Source organism: Phocoena sinus, chromosome 8, assembly GCF_008692025.1.
Source record: "Phocoena sinus isolate mPhoSin1 chromosome 8, mPhoSin1.pri, whole genome shotgun sequence".
In the NCBI taxonomy this organism is placed as follows: domain Eukaryota; kingdom Metazoa; phylum Chordata; class Mammalia; order Artiodactyla; family Phocoenidae; genus Phocoena; species Phocoena sinus.
This window is the reverse complement of record NC_045770.1, coordinates 48,946,652-48,965,962: the sequence shown is the minus strand read 5'-3', so window position 1 is coordinate 48,965,962 and position 19,311 is coordinate 48,946,652. Positions and strand designations below refer to the sequence as shown.

General features: G+C 39.5%; 1 protein-coding gene across 11 annotated transcripts in view; it reads right to left on the bottom strand.

Annotated features, from left to right (window-relative positions):
• DLG2 (discs large MAGUK scaffold protein 2) overlaps window positions 1–19,311 on the bottom strand; it is a 2,048,212-nt gene that overhangs the window by 469,931 nt on the left and 1,558,970 nt on the right. For 7 of the 11 annotated variants that reach the window (XM_032641314.1, XM_032641323.1, XM_032641315.1 and 4 more), the window contains one exon: window positions 12,963–13,118. The exons of the other annotated variants lie outside the window; for them this stretch is intronic. In XM_032641314.1, coding sequence (XP_032497205.1) covers window positions 12,963–13,118 — 156 coding nt within the window. The remainder of the gene's footprint in view (window positions 1–12,962; window positions 13,119–19,311) is intronic. 11 annotated transcript variants of the gene reach the window in all.

Below are 19,311 nucleotides of genomic sequence, written 5' to 3'. Positions count from 1 at the left end.
AACATTTCTGTTTCCTTCCAGGCTTGGTCTATGATATGTAAGCTTTCTTAGCATGAAACGTTCTAAAAGACTGTGTTTAGTTTAAATTACTAACTGGCATGGGAGAAATTGCACTGGCACCTGACATGTCTGACCCCAGTCTTATATCTGCCACAGTCCTATGACTGTGTGATCTTGGTTAAGTTTCTTAATTTTGCTGGACTTATTTTCTCAATTTTTAAAAAAAGTGTTGGGATGCAATCTTCTCTAACCCTTTCTGATCAGGCATTCTCTGATTAAATGATACTTCGGGCCCTCTGGATATACGATTAGTTTTAGGCTTATTTGCAATACGTATTTCTTTCTGTTCCTTTTCCTTTATAGTTGGAACTTTTTCTTTGTAGAATGAACATTAGAGGAAGGGAATGGCAATTACCCTCACCTTGCCAAGCACTGACATTTACTTAGCATGCTGAGCAAACTTACAGAGTGACTGGTGCTGCAAATAAAGTCCTTTTGCATGTCTTAATCTGTTCCTTTTCAATCTTCTAAGTTTGTTGAATTGATTTTTGTTTTATTACCCTTCACAGTGTCAGTCAGAGTTTCTGAGAGGTTTGCTTGCTCTGGACCTCGATCCCACCTTTGAAAGCCTAGCAGTGCACATTACAATGACCTAACCCTCTAAGACATGTTGGAGGAATCCACGTATGACATGACTTCTCCAGAGCATCTGGCATTGACACATGTAGAATACAAATAAAACAGACTTTAACAAAAAGTAGACATCACCTGTTACAATGCCCAGTAGATAGGATGAAGAAAATCTGTTTCTGTGGCCTAACTCAGAAATCTCAGGGAAAACAGTACGTATCACCTTCTCCCAAGATAATAAGGGTGAACTATGGCCCAGAGAGAAGGATTCCTCTCAAATACCTACTCTTCCATGCACTGCCTTCAGCCAGGAGAAGAGCTTCCACTAAATGTAAACCCACCCTTTGGGCTGTGAGTCACTGTTTCAGGTGGACACCTACCATTTGTCATTCCATTGAGTGTCACTGTGTGCTCATGTGTCACATGGACAACATACAGCATTGTTCCTACCCATAAAGAGGTGACAGAGAGTCACCCTGTTTTCATTTATACAGAATTATTACTAGTGGAAAATTTGCAAATATACTTGGTTTGTTCTTGATGTTCACTATTCCCCTGGGTATTATGGGATGGAAGTGCACGAAGAACTAAAGATTGTTAGCCAGCTCCCTCAGTAGCTAACTTTGGACCTAAAAAGAAAAAAGGAAGGGTCTAAATATTGTGACAACTTAAGATGGCAGACGTGGGGTTAGAAAGAGCCTGAATCTTGAGTGAATTCAGCAAGTGTCAATTTCCACTTGCTGACCTAAGGAAACAGAGGGGGGGGTCTCGTGACATTCCGTGAGAGAGGTCTCATTGAGGGGTACAGCAAGAGCATGGGATACATTAGGAGGCCTTTTAGAGAGAAGGGAGAGAAGAAACCAACAGTACATGCCCAGATGAGGATTCAGGAAAGGCAACTTGCATTGTGGAGCCGTGATTTATAGGAAGTCTTTGACCAAAGATTACTAGGCACTCTTGACCAACTGGATGCCAGTGGCTGCCTGAAGCATCATTGGACGAGACATCCACCCACCCCAACCTGATTTCCCACAGTCACTATCTCCATCCCTCCTGTTGTAATTTCTTTTAACTTCAGGGTTTTAAAAAGTAGATCATCTTCTGAGAAAGAGTTGATGCTCTGGAAAATGAATATTAAAGTTGCTCAACAAAGAAAAGTCTGTCTGTCTTTCTTGTTTCTCTGCTGGGAAAGAGTCTGGATTAGAAGCTGTTTTTATGGGTCACAAGGATCCCAGAGGAAAAGTTTCCAACATGAAAATCAGGACAAGGAATCTGGCTGTGACAGAAACAGAGCTGCTATGGAAGATGGCAAGAAAAACAGGGAAGGCAACAGTCCCTGCCTGAGGGCAAAAGCCCCAGGTGACAAGAGGTCCCACGTGGTACCTGTCAAGAGGCAGAAGCGTGGATCTCAGTGTCGTAACAGAAGACGCCCAGTTGTGGAGCACCGGTACGGGGTAGAAATGAAAGGCTTCTCGTCTCGCCCCTGCCAGACACTGCCCAGCTCCTAGAAGTCTGGCCTCGGTGTGGAGCGCCAGTGTGGCCAGCAGTGGAAAAGTAGATGTACATCTGAAATGACATCATTCTAAGGGGTTGGGACAGTGACAAAGGTGAGAAGACTAGGTGATTTGTTATAAGTGAGGGGCATCCTATGGGGAAACAATGGGAAAGGTTGCCTTGTAAGAGTGTGGAAATGGTTGTTCAGGACAATGCATGAGTCACCAAGGGCCCTGCAAAGAAGGAAGGGAGAGTCTCAGAATTCCAGCAATTATACTGGTGGACATCTGGTCAGAGACTTTTGTTTTTACTCACAGCCCCTTTCCTCATGCCCAGTGTAGCCTAAGGCCCCCCTACAAGGAACATAGATTCCAGTGCTAGCAAGACAGTAAGAATTTATCCAGTAGCTTATCATGTGAGAGTGGGGAGAGCTGGAAGGAAATCTGGTCTGTCACTTGACCTTCAGATTTCACATGAAAAAGGTCTGAATGCCTAGAAACCGATGAACACAAACCTATAAATATAGTATCTAGGAGAAATCAGAATGGATCCAGAATAAATAAGGCTGAAAGCTAAGTAAAATTCACATATATTTGAAAAATACAATCTGTAATAATTATTTTTTACATTACCAATGGCTGTCAATTATATGCACAAAATAAACCCTCTGGGCCCAGTGGTCCCTAAACCTCCTGAGACTAGTGTTTGACCATGCCTGGACTGTGTATCCCCAGAAGTACTAGCCGTATAATAGGCCTTTAATACATATTTGTGGGCTGAGTGGCAGTTTCCTCATCTGGAGCATATCAAGTTTGACTACATTGTTTCTAGGGTGTCTTCCATCTCTGAACTTGTGTTAGCCTCTAGTTATTTTTAAACCTATAGGGTTGACAGAGTGATATCCTCATAATGATGCCAGAGGCATAAGAAAGGAAGCAGAACATTAGAATAAATTTGAGAGAGATGGAAATAACAAAGAGAAATAGACTCTCATCCCCGTCTTCAGTCTGGGCCAATCCATTCTGTTAGGCAGGTTGCTCACGAGAACGCTTGACCAAGGGAATGAGCTAGGGCTGAAACCCGATCTGAACTCCTTTTACATGTCACACTGGGGCCCTGTACATTTTGTCCTTCATCCAGAAGGGGAGCATTTCGGGATTTCCCTGGTGGTACAGTGGTTAAGAGTCCACCTGCCAGTGCAGGGGACACGGGTTTGATCTCTGGTCCGGGAAGATCCCACATGCTGTGGAGCAACTAAGCCCGTGCGCCACAACTACTGAAGCCCACGCGCCTAGAGTCCATGCTCCACAACAAGAGAAGCCACCACAATGAGAAGCCCGCGCACTGCAACGAAGAGTAGCCCCCGCTCACCGCAACTAGGGAAAGCCCGCACGCAGCAACGAAGACCCAACGCAGAAGGGGAGCATTTCTTAAATTTAGACAAAAGCTCTAGCTGGGTTAGCTAAGCCCAGTATACCCTCCCCCCACTTAAAGCGAACCATAAAATTCCTCTTTACTTTCTAATGTACTCACTTTCTCTGGAATATAGTGATCTTAGGTTGTAGTATTCAGTGTGGAACACACATCCCTGCTGACTTTAAAAACCTTGTTCAAGGGATCCTTTAAACTTCATATGAGCTTAAGGTCTACAGACCTGAATTAAAGAGTGGAAATGGAAGACTTACCTTCTCTGCATTGAGAGGTAAATTTTGATCCTTTAATGAAAACAAAATTCTGCATTCTGAAATATTTAGATCTCTGTATAAATATAAGCAGTCTTGCACAGCCCTTCCTCCTATACCGCCAACCCTAGCATTCATCTCCCTTTACAATTCACTGGACTCACCATCCGGCTAGGAATGAAAACAGCCTCTCGTAATTGTCCTTTAATAAAAATTCATTCCCACCTCAGCCTGAGGTATCTACTTAGGGGGTCATAATATGTCATTTTACACACACACACACACACACACACACACACACAAATAGCTAACATTAACAGGAAGTTCATATTTATCAGGAACTGCTCTTCACACTTTACGTATCACTTCATTAAATCCTTACAGCAACCCATGAAATGGATACCACGATTATTGCTATCGTACAGATTGAGGATACAGAAGCTCAGAGTGGTTGTCAGTTGCTCAAGTTTACATAATGAGGGATTTGTGGAGGCAAGATTCAAACCCCAACACTTTGATTCTAGAGTCTAGATCCTTAACCATATGTTCATTATCTATCCATCCACCTATCTATTAAAATTTGACTATTGTTAAATGATGTATCCTTTTTTTTTTTCCTCAGAATTTAATGCTTGAGGAGTATTATGTGTGATGAGAATAACATTCAATGAATATTTATTGAGCACCTGTGAAAAGAACAGATTCTGGTGCCAGCCTGCTAGATTCAAATCCTATCCTAATCCTAAGTGACCTTAGGTCATTTAACCTCTCCAGACCTCAGTTTCTTCACTTGCAAAATGGGGATAATGATAACAACACATGCCTTCTTGGATTGCTGTGTGGATTAATGAGCTAATTTGTATAAAGTGCAGCCTGGCAGGTAATAAGATTATATAAGTGACAGTGATTGTTTTCTTCTCCTCCTTCCGCTTCATCACCATCATCACCACTATTACTGTTAGGGACTACATGCAGAAATCATTTTTGGCACAGGGAATCCAACAGTAAATAAAACAACAAAACCCTCGCTCTAATGAAATTAATAGTCTAAGTATGTCCTGATATATTGTTTCAACAATCTCACCCCATTGTTTCCATTTGTTAGTTAAATACGTAACCATAGTCTTCTATAAAATTGGAATAATCATACCTACCCCAGAGACTGTCATGAGGATAAAATTAGTTAGTACATATAAAAGTTTGGAAAAGTGCCTGGCATATAAAAGCACTCAGTACACTTAGCAGTTTTAATTTGTATCTGTGCTGTGGGTGTTATGGTTTAATGTTACTGTCTTGATTCTTTCTGAGTTCCTGTAATTTGTTGCTATAGTGATTTTGCATAGCATTTTCTCACAGCTACTTTGCCTCCATAAAGAAATGCTTTTGAAATTATGCTTATTCTTCAATTTCTTATTGCTGCCCAATAGTACAATGATTTACTGAAGTAGATACAAAGATTGCTCCCAAAACAAAAAGAATATACTAAAACTGAGGGAAAATATTCATAACGTCTCAGGTAGATAAGTAACCTGGCTTTTTAGAAACAGCAAGTCGAGTCAGTTTAGATTGTTGCATCACAGAGAGTTATTTGAATGTCTCAGAACAGGAATTTTGGAATAAGATCAATCTGGGTGCATTTCCCAGCTCTCCTGAGACTCCCTCTCTGGACCTACTAGGGTTGTTGTGAAGAGTAATTGAGAGTTTTAGGAAGAGGGTAAGTACCCTGGCCTTCCTTCCTCCTTTACACTATATGATGTAATTTGAAATGTGCTTTAAAAAAAAAATTCTTGAAATCTTAATGAAAGAACACCTCCTCCCTAATATAAGAACAAAAGTGAAGGGAAACAGTAAATGGCATGCTTTTTAAAAAGGATCTACATAGAAAATGCATTACTTTTAAAGCAAGGGGTGTTTCTTTCGGTGTGAATCCTTGCATATATCACACTGCACAGAGAAGAGGCTGTAAAACGGAATGTGGCAAGAGCCGCCTCTGTGACTTTGTGGGAGTCATTAATCTCTCCTTAGTTTGCTTAATTCCAGTTGGGTTTAGTGATCACCTACTTCAAAAAGGCAGCGAAGGCCTTTGAAGAAGAAGCTGCTGCATAAACTCCGGAAGGAGTCGGGCTTTAGGAGCCATGCCCGGAGGGTTTCCTCTCCTGGTTTTAATTAAAAATGAAATTAAGAACTCTTTCAAATTATCTCAGCCTTTTAAGGGCATAAGAAGGTCAATGATTTGTTAAGCATCTTCTTTCTTCTTTTAATGGTGCATTTCCCAGATTACATCGTGTGAACAAGGCTTGAATTGCTTTCAGGATCCACAGATTTGTGGCACTGTGGACATAAGACGTGGGGGCCTGAGTGAGAAGCCGTGGTGAGTGCGAGAGGGATTAAGGCTCCCTGAGAGCAGGTGCCTGGCCGTGGGAAAGCCCTGGCTGGAGTCCTGGCTCTTCCGTTTGCTACGTCAAAACTCACCCTCTACAGAGTTGTCGGGATTGTTAGAAACAAGAAGGTGCATACGGAAAGTGCCTGGCTACTAATCTGTGCTCTAGCTGTCAGATTGTCTGCGTTCCTAAAAAGGTACGTGCGGGTTAGAAATACTGCTATGTGAGTAGATTAAAAAAAGAAAATTATACATGCGTGAAGTCGCACGTAGCTTTAGAAATATGCCACCTTTTACGGGGAGACTATAAATGCAATAATAAAAGGGAAAATATATGACTTTGCCTGTGGTGACAAGGATGCTGCCACTAAGAATGATAGAAGAAATTAGCATCCACAGCTTCCTTTTGGCCCCTGGGGATATACCTGTGTTGGTAAATATTCTTCACCTGATTTGTGATAACACCAAAAATAAATATGCATGAGCTCAGGGCTTTAAAACAGAATAAGCATATGAAGACAATTAATAATGACTAATGTAGGTAGTGCCTAGACGAAAATTCACTTGCTCCATTTCCCTGGATCCTCACAACAATCCTAAGAGGAGAATAGCACAGCTATGATTAATTTCCCCCTTTTCTGGTGAGTTAATGCCCAGAAGAAGGCCTCAAACCTAGACAGTCTGGACACAATCCCTGGCTCCTCTACAACATCAGGTTGCCTTCATTTCAAACAAGAGACCTCCTCATATACTTTGCCTCCCTTTCCTTCCACTGAGTTTCCCTCTACAGAGTTTTATGTTTAAATATATTTATTGCAGACAACAGTGCCCCCTGTCTCCAAGGGGAGATGACGCAATCACCATCTCATGAATACGCCAAGCCAGAAAAGTCTTCCCCTGGAATCAGTCAATCACTAAGTACCACCCAATCTATTTGATAATTAATTCTGTATCTATTTATATCTCTCCATCGCCATAGCTTCAGTTTAGTTTTTCATGATTTCAACCCTACTTGATAAGCTAACTAGTCTCCCTGTCTTCAAACTCTTCTCACACAGCAGACAGAGTGATCTTTCTAAAAACACAAATTGAACTATGTCTTTGCTCAGCATTCAAACTCCTCGCTGCTTACAGGATGAAGTTCAAAATCTTCAGTTTGGCAAGTAACACCCTCTATGAACTGCAGCTGCCTGCACCTCCAACTTTATCACCCGCCCAATAACCCTTAGCCACACAGAACTACTGGTTGTTCCAGAGTGCCCTGTGCTTTTACACACCATGAGGCTTAACTCTGTGCTATTCCTTTCACCTGGAACATACTTCTTCCCTCATCTGACCGAGGAGCTCAGTGTCCTTGAGAAAACTTTAAGAAAAGCAGAGGCTGAGTTAGATGATTCCTCCTCTCTTCACCTTTAGAGACTCACGTGTACTCTTATGATAGCATTATTATGTCTAGAAGTTATATTTGATTTTGGGTTTATAGACTTTGAGACCGTTAAAACATTAATAGATACATTTTCTAATATTTTATAAGAAGAAAACGCTTGCCAAAGACAGGCCACCATAAATTTGCCATATGGCTGAAATCTTGTAAGAGAAAGGTCTTGCTCTGTGTTCCCAAACTAGGAATGGCTTGAGGCTGCCAACTTTGATTTCTACACAAGGAGTGAATTATAGACATGGATTCTGAGCCCTGCAGAAAATTGTTAGAAACTAGTCTAGCAGATGGACCTATGAAAAGATAAGGTTAAGTTTCCCAGGAAGAATGGTTCTTCTATATGACTAGGAATTAATAACGTAAGGTGTGAGTGGGGAAGATTCCTGTGTAAGTTCACATCTTCGCAGAAGGGACAGTCTGAGTGCTTGTTTGCCCCCATCAGTACCTCTTGTAATAGTCTTCTTTTAGTTACCTAGAGACTAAGTACACTGGAGAAACCAAGGGCCTTTAGCAGATGTACATCACAATGCACAGTAATGAATTCTTCATTTACACATTGAACTGCTTAAGGGGAAGGACCATGTCTTATTCACCTTTAAATCCCTAGCATCCAGGTTAATCTCTGGTGACCTAGTAGAAGTCCCATGAATACATCTCTTCAAGGAGTAAAGATGTTTTATGATCACCTAATACTTCAGAGTCCATTTCCTATCCCAAATCTGCCCACATATTTTAATTAGCCTTCATCTGGTTTATCTCAGTCTCTGTTTATCAACGATAAAACAATAATTAGGACCAATTATGTAAAAGGACGAATGAAAATATGCCGTATGTCGAGAAAACAGGCAAGAATATGATTTTCCTTGCCCCAGGAATATTAAAAGCTGAATAACTTACCATCTTCCCAAAGTAGAAAAACCAATTACAACATCAAAAACTACATCTTTCTTTTTTTTTTTTTTTTTTTCCTTAAAGAAAAAGATATACTGGATAAGCAGGAGCCTCACAGCAATCCCATTTGTTTTTCATAGAGCTCCAAATTTTAGTTTTATTCCAGGCTCTGCCCATTTCTTGCTTTTGCAAGATCTGAAAAGTCAATTACTCTAAACGTAATCTGCAGCCTTAGGAGCTGACACTTTGCCGAGTAATTTAAAATGCTTTGCTAAGGAAAACTTATAACTTCTCTGTTTTCTTTTAGATGATGTTATAGAAGTAAATTGTGCATACAATTAATTCATCCCTGAATATCTGCTATCCGTTCAAAGAGCTGAGAACTTGGGTATTCAAAAGGCAGAGAATACAGACGACTGACTCCTTGCTTTTGCTGACTTGCCTCCATTTTTATGAATGCTAATTAGAGATTAACTGGTGCACAGGGAAGCGTGGTTCACGGGCTAACTTTCACAGGACTAGCTTACATCATCATCTGAGACTGTAATTACTATATCAATATGGGCATACTTCTGAAATAGACTGTGGGAATTTCTCAAATGCCCTGAAAAATATATATTAGCACATATTGCAACTTAAAGATTAGGCATTTCTTCAAAATTTTGGTTGGCCTCTTCAATTACATATTTGTAAAAAGTTGTCCTTAGTATAATATTTTGCACTTTGTCAGTGCTTGATAAATCTTGGTTGAATGAATTGATATTTTCTTATAATATTCTTTGTAGGGCAGAAGATCCCTAAATACTTTCATTTTACCATGAGCAGAAATAAGACGTGGACCCATGAAGACAATGGATTGGGTTCCTCATCATTAACAGAGTTGGATAAGGGCTCGTCTATCTAACTCTCAGTTCTCACCTACCTCTGATATTCTTTAAGTTATTCAAGGTCACAGTGGAAAAAGCAAGTGATGGTGTCATAAATGGAACTAGAATCTTTGAACTTGTCCCGTGAATTACTGGCTGTATTTCAAGAAACATCTGCTCAGAGAGGTATTTCCCATTGGAGAGGAAGTAAATAATCTCTGAAAGGAATTGCCCAGTCTTCATGAAGAGCTGAGAGCTACCTAATCAATCTGTAATGTAGACACCGACCGTCAAGAAAATTGAAGGTGAAAGTGAAATACACAAAATTAGTTCTAGTCTGTATTTGTTCCATGCATGGATTCATTCATTCATGGAGGTAAAAAAAAATGGGTAAAGCACAGCTTGAGCCATGACCTGTTCCTGAAACAGGTATCTGTTTGCTTGTCTTCAGAGCTTATTTCCACGTTAATTAGGCACGCAGTAATTCTCAGCTCCTGCTGTGCCAGCACTGGGCTGAGTGTTAGCAGTGAACAAAATAGACAGCGTTTCACTCATTGACCTTGCAGCACAGAATGTGAGATAGGCATTTGGTTTAAAAATCACATAAATGTACAATTATAAATTGCTTGAGTCATATGGGAAAAAAGAGAGAGAGAGAATAGAGTAGAGGACCTGATTTCCTTCTTCAAGGAGCTTCTCTGTGGAGGTACAAGTTAAACTTAGACCTAAGATGACCAGAAGTTAATCGGGCAAAGTGTAGGAAGGGCTTTTCAGTTTGAGGAATGAGCATGTGTGAAGCGCTTGAGACAGGAAGAGATTCAGTGCATTTTGTGAAGAAAAGGAAGGCTGGTGTGAACAGTGTGTTCAGCAAAGGGAAGAGTGACATGAGATGTTTAAGAGGCAGGCAGCGGCTTGATCATGCACAGCCTGGATGCCACGTTAATGACTTTGCATTTTATCCTAATGCAAAGGAGAGAGAGCCATCTGATCTGTATTTTTAACAGATCACTTTGGCTGCACTGAGACTAAAAGAGGAGGACAAAAGTGGAAGGGGTGAGACCCATTAGGAGACTATTATAGGTGGAAGATGATGGAGGCTTGGATTAAAGTGGTGGAAAAACAAGTAGAGGAGAATTAATAGATTTGAGATATATTTCAGAGGTAGAATCAACAGGACTTGAAGATAGACTGAATGATGGGTGTGAGGGAAAACAAAGTGCGAAGTGTGATTTTCAAGTTTTGGCTTGGGCAGTGGAGTAACTATATGTGCCATTTACTGAGTTGGACAAGTGTGGAAGGGGAACAAAGTGGGGGAGAAATCAAGAATTTCAGTATCAGTGTATTGGTGGCAATGCCACTAAAATGGGTGTGTCTGTGTGTGTGTGACATTTTTCTAGAAATAAATATGAAAAAGTATGGAAAAGGAAAGGAAAGGCTAGGGAAAAGGATAGGGACAGAATGAGAATAAATAGAAAATAGAATTCCCAAAGGGAAGATGAAGGGTGAGGGTGGGGACTAGTGCATATCAGGACTGCTGAGGGTATGTAATACGAAAAACACATATTCAACAGTATACTGCAATTTTTAAAAAAAAATTGGGGGAAAAAACCCTGTGGTTTTCATAATACAGATTACAGAAAGTAAATGGAGAAGAATCGTATCTGGTGGGTCCATACAAAAGGTAGATTCTGTCATCCACTTACTGGTGAGTTTTTAGGAAGGGATGCATCACAGTCCCCAGTGGGAGGCAAGGAATGTAATTCTTGTGTTCATCAAAAAAGAACACGGGTTAAAAAAAAAAAAGATTCATTGACACTGAGCCAGATGAAGGAGATGAGCAGGCAGGATAAAAATAGAGAAAGGAAAGACAAAGAGAAATGGGTGGAGAATTTTTCCAGCAAGCAAAGACGTCTGGGCCGTCATGCCTATGCCTATGCAGGTGCTAGTGGTCACCTGGGTTTGAATCCCAGCCCTGCCACTTAGTGGTGGCTGATCGTGGGCATGTCAGGTAACTTCTCAAGCCCCGACTTCTGTATTTGTAAAGCAAGGATAATGATAACATCTACCTCATAAGGTGATTGTCAGGGTTAGGAGAAATAATTTGTAAGAAGTGCTCAACAACACGCCTGGCACACAGGAAGAGCTCAATAAATGTTAGCTGCCTTTATGTAGCTGACTATTTATAGATGCATAATTACTAGAAAGTCGTTATTGTAGGTGTGTTCCTTCTCCCTTCCCTATGGCTATGGTGACCTTTGCCCTCTTAGCTTCAAAATTGTATTGTTCACTGTACAAGAAAACGTTTTTTATAATTTGTTAAAAGTATAGGAGGATTTAATTAATATTTATAAAGAATTTTAAAACAAGCAAAGCTATTAGGCTTTACCTGTTGCAAATTAGTGAAAATGCCCCAGCTGATTACATAGCCAAAACTATGTTTCTCATCTATTTCTAGAAATGTTAGATATAACTTAAAATTTGTTATTGAACTCCCCTAGAGAGGCAAATAATTGACTTCTAAACTTATTCTTTGAAAATCTCCAAAGACAGAGATGATGTTCTAAGGAGACCCTCTTCACTATGAATCACTCGAAAATCTGTATTTTCTCAGTCCTAATAATATTATGAAGACATAGGAAGATATTCTGTCTGAAAACATAACAATATAAGCACCCCATTACATGTAGAAACATCACAGTTGAGATCTCCCCACTTTAAACTAAATTGGAACTACTTTATGGAACACTGCATTCTCTTTTTCTTTCTCTCTCTCTGGCTGCTACAGGAAGATAGGGTTTTATTATCTGTCATACATATGCTTTAGAATTATAATGCAGAATTATGTCCAACCTTTAGACTTAGAAAAATTTGTTTACAAATTGTGGAAAAACTCAAAACATTCTAAGATCAAATCTGGACTCCACAGCTATTGGCTATATCATACGGAGGGAACTGCCTTCACTTCTCTGAACTTCAGTTTTCTTATATAAAATGGGAGTAACTAAACAAGATAACAGATGTTAACATACTGTAAAGGTGAAGATTATGTTCTTTGTGGTTAGTTAGAACCAACTAGTTCTATAGTTTTGGATGAGTTGTTTAATACCTCAAGGAGTCAGTTAAATGGTGGTATTCATTTAATAATTTAGTTCAAATATTAAACGGCAGTAATAGTATCTACTTCTTAGGCTGTTATGCATGGAGCACAGTATTATTATTCAAAACGTATTAATCAAAAATGTATTCAGTAAATGTTCTCTTTCATCCTTCTGTATGAGGAGAATAGTGCTAATTAAATTTCAGAATTAATTCTTCTGGAAAAATATAATACCTTATTAAAAATGCATGGGAATCAAGAACATTTAGAGCATCATGTGATCATGTGTAAGTGCTCTGTGATCACACTAGAAAAAAAAGTCAATGTTCTTAATTTCTCCCATTGCCCCAAGGAGGAAGAACATCTTTCCACCCTGAGGAAGATGTAGAGTGCAAGAGAAGTAAGCAGAGGTGGATTCTACCCATTCATCCTTGTGGAAGCACATGCAATTCGAGAAGATGAAGTGAGGAAGTGCATGCAGTACCTGGTCATCTCAGAGTCAGGGAGCAGGCCTAGGTGGTAGTGGGGGTAGGGAGCTGAGAGAAGGAAGCTTTTGTCACACTCAACAGGGGAATAGTGCCTGGGAGAAGCAGGCTTATCGCACAGTTTGTTCACAGTGCTGTAAACAGGTTCCGGAGGCCTGGTGATACAAGAGGCAGACAAAGAGATGCATGGTTAGCACACACACTAAACAACTGTGCAACTAGCAGCATTTCACCATACTCAAAAGTGAACAACCCAAACAATGCCATGGGCTTCATCAGGCCTGAGTTAAGAGTCTCTTTAGGAAACAGGTTCTCGGCTTAGGATTTAGAACTTCGGCTGACATGTGGCATGACTGAAATCCATGTGTCAGATACCTCAGTAGAGTTATAATCAGCCTTTAAATGCTATATCTTTTTGGATAAGCCAGTCTGAAATGGCAGACTTTGGGATTCTCTGGCACGGCTCCTTCTTAAACTTGAATCTCATCTTTTTTTTTTTTTCTTTTCTTAATTTTATTTATTTTTTTATACAGCAGGTTCTTATTAGTTATCCATTTTATACATATTAGTGTATACACGTCAATCCCAATCTCCCAATTCATCTCACACACACACACCCCACTTTCCCCCCTTGTTGAATCTCATCTTAAATGTGAACTTCAGAGACCTTCCCCGACCACTTTGGCCGGGACACACTGTTAACTTTTCACAGCACCTATTCATACTTCATAATATTTTTTCTCGGCATGAAATAATTTTTTTGTTTATTTTAAATTTTTATTGTCACTCTCACTACACCATAAATTCTATGAGGAGAGAGACTACGTTTATTTTGTTAACCACTTAAAATACAGTCTGGCACACAGTACATATCCTGTTAACTATTTGTTGACTGCATGTATGAATGAATAAATGAATACAACTTCCCACATTTATATTGCTTTTTTTTTTTTTTTTTGGTGCCTTGCCGGGGTTGGCCTTACCCAGAATCTAATAGGTTATATGACCTGAGTGGTTCCTCCATATATTTATTTAGAGTTTGTCCCCCAATAATTGACTTCAGAAAGTTTTCTACAAAGAGGATAAGCATTTTAGTAAAATTTCTATTAAGTGAATTCATCTAGGGATACTGTAACATTATCTAAAATAGCAACATTGTTATAGCTGCTATTTACAGACATGCATAGTATGACTGGGTAAAATTTTCTACAATTTTTGGTCACAGATCCATGTAAAAACAAAGTCCTTGGTTATTAAAACAGTTTTTTCACAACTCTATTGGCCACTTTTTAAACACATGGTCTGAAATTACTACCAATACCTTTCCAATAAGGTAAGAATGGAAAGATCGGAACTTAAATGGAAGTACCACTGGCAGTCTGGGCCATGGACCCAGGAAGGGTAGGCTTAGCCGGGAAGGTAAGGAGCGTGTCAGGAAACCGGGCGATACCCATGAGGTCATACCCAGGGGAGGCAGAGAGCGCCCCTAAGGGCCACAAGACATCATGTTGGTGGTCGCGTGCCTGAACAAAGGCACAGGAAGTGAGGGCACAGTCTGTGTTTCTGTAGCTCTAGCTCCCAACATGGCCCCTAATGTATAACAGGTGCTCAGTCAATGCTTCCTGAACTGACTGAGGATGGAGAACAGGGAAGAAAGGAGGATAAACAAAGCATTAAAAACAAACTACCTAGTTTATAATATTACTGTGGCCAATCATGGCTTAGACATACTGTCTAGAGACTTGGATTCTTCTCTAACACAAAGCTTTCCACCACATGGAAAGAGATTCCTTGATCTGTTTATTTTGTATAACACAGTAGAAGGGCTGAGGAGTAGGCAGGAGGAATCTGGAGGCCTATTTTGTCCCCCAGAATAACTATCTCAGTGGTAAAATGAAGTACTTTGGCTTGTTCTATCCCAGTGGCTAACCCTGTAACATTTACAAGAAGAATTAAAGGTTTTTAAAATAAAAGAGCCAGACTTTTTTCTTACATTAGGGAATCTATTCTTAGGGAAGACAAGTGCTCCATTTTTTAAAAAATCTAGTAAGCTTGTAAATTTCTGTTTATCAATGATACATACACATAATTTATAATGGTAAACACCAGCCCTCAAAAAAGGCAGCTGCAAAATCATTCTTAAAAAGTTTTTTGTTTTTAAATCAGTTCTTATAAGTAATTCACACTGTGGGAAGTAATGTAAAAGGAAAGATACTTTTAGTTAGCCACTGAAACACATCTTTTAAAATAGATTGACTATTGTTTGATTTGGGGGGAGGGGGTCTGTTTTTGCTTTGTTGATATAATCAGCTGTATGAAGATTAATGTACATTTCCCATAGTTTTAGAGACAGAAAGACTCATGATTCTGGTTAAAGTTGCCTTGGGAGATCACAGTCTTATTTGTACCTAAAATGTGTTGTCTACACAAAAATTCAGCTTGGAAAAAGCTTTGTATTAATAGGCTGCATAAATATGAATTAAATAAGAAATGAAGAGGCATGCATGAGCTCTATGGGGATAATTCTGGGTAGGTTATCACAAGAGGACCTGCTATTATTCTCCAATTTTTCCACGCTGAAATAGAGCCACTGTGGCAGAGATGGCTGGATTGCTTCCCAAACATTAATTTTTCCTATTTCTTATTTCTTAACCTTTTTTCTTATTAATAGATATCAACTTTTTCATTGGGCACTTTTCCTGTAATAAAGACTTTATTTCTCAGCCTTGTAGGTGGATGTGGTTGTGGGATTCCTGAGATGGCTGCTTAAAGGGAAGCTACTTTAGCTGAGACCCCTGCAATTGTATTCTCTCCCATGTCCTCCCTCTGCTGACCTGGAACCCAGATATGATGGTTGGAGCTTCATGGTTGGAGCTTCACACTGGACCATGAAGCAACCTTGAGAATGAAGGCAAATGATACAGATTGTAGAGCATAATGGTAGAGCTTGTGCCACTGATGACATGGAGTGATACTATACCAACTCTGGACTACCTACTTTGGATATCTTCTTTGTATAAAAATAAACTATCTTGTTTAAGCGAGTGTAATTTTTTGTTATATAAATAGGACTTAATATTAACAGATATACTCCTACAAAATGTAAGACTGATCATCTAATACAAAGAAATAACTACAGATAGGGCCTACCATAAGGTACTAATACATTTAACTCTATCAGAAGTCCAAATAACACTTTCTTTGTACAGAGAAAAATTTAAAGAATGTTATTTTCTGACTATATAATTTAGAACCCCTGGCTGTTTAGAGAACCCACTGAATCTTTATTTAAAAAATACATATATAAAATGGTAGCTGAAGTGTCCATCGGCAGATGAATGGATAAAGAAGACGTGGCACATATGTTACATCAGTGGAATATTACTCAGCCATAAAAAGAAATGAAATTGAGTTATTTGTAGTGAGGTGGATGGACCTAGAGTCTGTCATACAGAGTGAAGTAAGTCAGAAAGAGAAAAACAAATATTGTATGCTAACACATATATATGGAATCTAAAAAAAAAAAAAAAAAATGGTTCTGAAGAACCTAGGGGCAGGACAGGAATAAAGACGCAGATGTAGAGAATGGACTTGAGGACACGGGGAGGGGGAAGGGTAAGCTGGGACGAAGTGAGAGAGTGGTATGGACTTATATACACTACCAAACGTAAAATAGATAGCTAGTGGGAAGCAGCCGCATAGCACAGGGGGATCAGCTCAGTGCTTTGTGACCACCTAGAGGGGTGGGATAGGGAGGGTGGGAGGGAGACACAAGAGGGAGGAGATATGGGGATATATGTATATGTATAACTGATTCACTTTGTTATAAAGCAGAAACTAACACACCATTGTAAAGCAATTATACTCCAATAAAGATGTTAAAAAAAAAAAATGGTAGCTGATCTAAACTGCCAGCCCAGGGCCTAAGAATAAAGGAATCAATGACTTCCTTGAGGCCATAGAACACTGTCATGGTGATGTCATTTCAGTAACGTTGCACTTTCTGCCTAAAGAGCTTATTCAATTTTCTCAGTCTGATGTTGTCTCCACAGACCAAGAAAATGATGTTACCAATTTTCTTCTAGTCTTCTTACCTTGGTAGCACTATATTTTGAGACAAAGTATCAGAATCAAAGCTGGCTAATACATACATACCTTAAGAAAAAAAAAAATCCTACCTGTATTGTACTCATTTAAATTAGGGAAAACATTTTAGTCTCTGAACTCTACAATAAATTCAAGACAAAAAAAAAAAAAATGAGGTCCAGCACACTATTCAGTGCTGAACTTGTGAGCCTTTTACCTATATTTTTTGGAACCATTTTATGACCAAAATATTATTTCACAACTCACATGTTTAGAAGATTTGGTGTTTGGGGCAGGCTTAAATATCTTGGATTTTAGAAAGTCACTTCCAGATTGTTTCATAGTGGATTGATTCTTTGCCTAAGCTTAATTACTCTTGATTCAAAGTTTTATCAAACTCAATCAAAAGAGATACAGCTATTCATATTGCAGGCTTATTTTTACCTATCACTCAGCTTTGATTCCTTTTCTGTTTTTTTTGCATGTTATCTTGTACAGTCACTGGCTAAAGAGTAGACATATGAAATCCAGTTTCTTTTCTTGATTGTGAGAACACTTGATATCTCAGAAGATGGGTAGATGAAAAAACACCAAAACATGACAAAACACTTGACAGGCTTGACAAAGACTTCTTGAAACACTGACGAAGTCCTCATGCAACCGAACAACTACATTAAAAATATCAGCGAGAATCTCCTTTTACGTGACATAAAAATGGGGTTCACATTTGAAGGTTTCTGTCTGCTAGCTTTATTACAGTCCTAGAATTCTATTATTACGTACTATACCAGCCACAGTAAAATATCCAGTAACTACTACTACTGTCTGAACGTAGGAAATGGCACATAGCAGGTACTTTAGAAATGTCCCTTTGAATGAATGGATGGAGATGTATATCTATAGGTATAGATATAGATTTTTTTATAAACATTCTCCACTGAGAGAAATGAAGAAAGACTTCTGGCATTTTCAAGAAGCCCTAAGTTATTCTGAATCGTCTAACTAGGTTTAAAATTTTTAGACCATCATTAACTACAGGTTAGATGACAGAAGGACAGAAACTCCAAAATTGTCAGGAACTGACAGGTTTTTTTCTTTTTAAAAAATTTCTTAATGATCTCAAATTACTTCTTTATTTCAATACTAGGAACTGACAGCTTTAAATACTGGGTGTGCACAGTTTATCAACTCTCAGAGGGATGGGCTTCATGTATGTGCAAGTCTGGCCACAGCAATGCCTGCTCTCACTTCCTGTGAGAGTCACCCCACAAGCTCGGGGCCCCTCAAAGGCTTCTCAGCCTTGAGTTCCATAAAGCCTAATGCCAGCAGACAGCATCCTTAGTATTTCCCTGCAGTTATATTCTCTGTGACCTCTCTGCCAGACAGACAAGAAACGACAACTTATGAGCTGTCACGGGGATCTGGGTGGCAAGAACAGATGTCACCATCACTTCCAACGTATGCAGTAAAGAAGTGTCACAGGGAAAGCCAGACACAATTGAAAGGGCCTGTTTATCCCATTGCAAACCTCCAGAGTAGCCTAGGTCAGAAGGTAATGAATATGGAAATCCAATCCAAGGTACCTACTGGCTCTCTTCAGTTTGTGGATGCCGCCAGAAGTGGGGAAAGGTAGTTAGAGATATTAGTGTAATCTCTAAGTGAATTTATAAACAAATCATTTATCTTGCTGTCCACTTATCAGGGGCCATGGATAAATGGCTTTGTAGTCCCCAGTGCTGAGCCATCAGCATTTATTTGCATATCTATGGGTTTATAATTGCAGGCTCTTATAGCATATAATTAGCACACCCTGGCCCTTGGTGATCTTTCTTTTCTCGGAACACCATTAGCACTTGCAATTTGTTCTGCTTTCTGGGGGCAGTTTCAATTGCTAGCCCACAATGCTGGTGTATTAGAGGCAGGTGCTTCACCTAACCCTATTCTAAGGAAAATTACCTTGCCTGCAACTGCTCCTTCCCATTTGCTCCACTTGACTCCAACCCAACTCAGTCCCCTCCCTAGCCAAAGCTGCTCGGACCAGGACTGGACCCCTGACTCTGCAACCACGGCTCGTACGGTAGTGCTCAAAAAAGTCAACGCCAATTAGATACTCCTATGGAAAGTGAATAAAGGAGCAGGAAATAATTGTAAACTGGTAGCAGAAGGGAAAGATGCAGACAGGTATAGGGTAGCTGTAGCTGTGTCCATTAATTATAGAGCACCAAATTTTGTTGTGAAAAGTAGCAGTTTCTTGAATCCAAA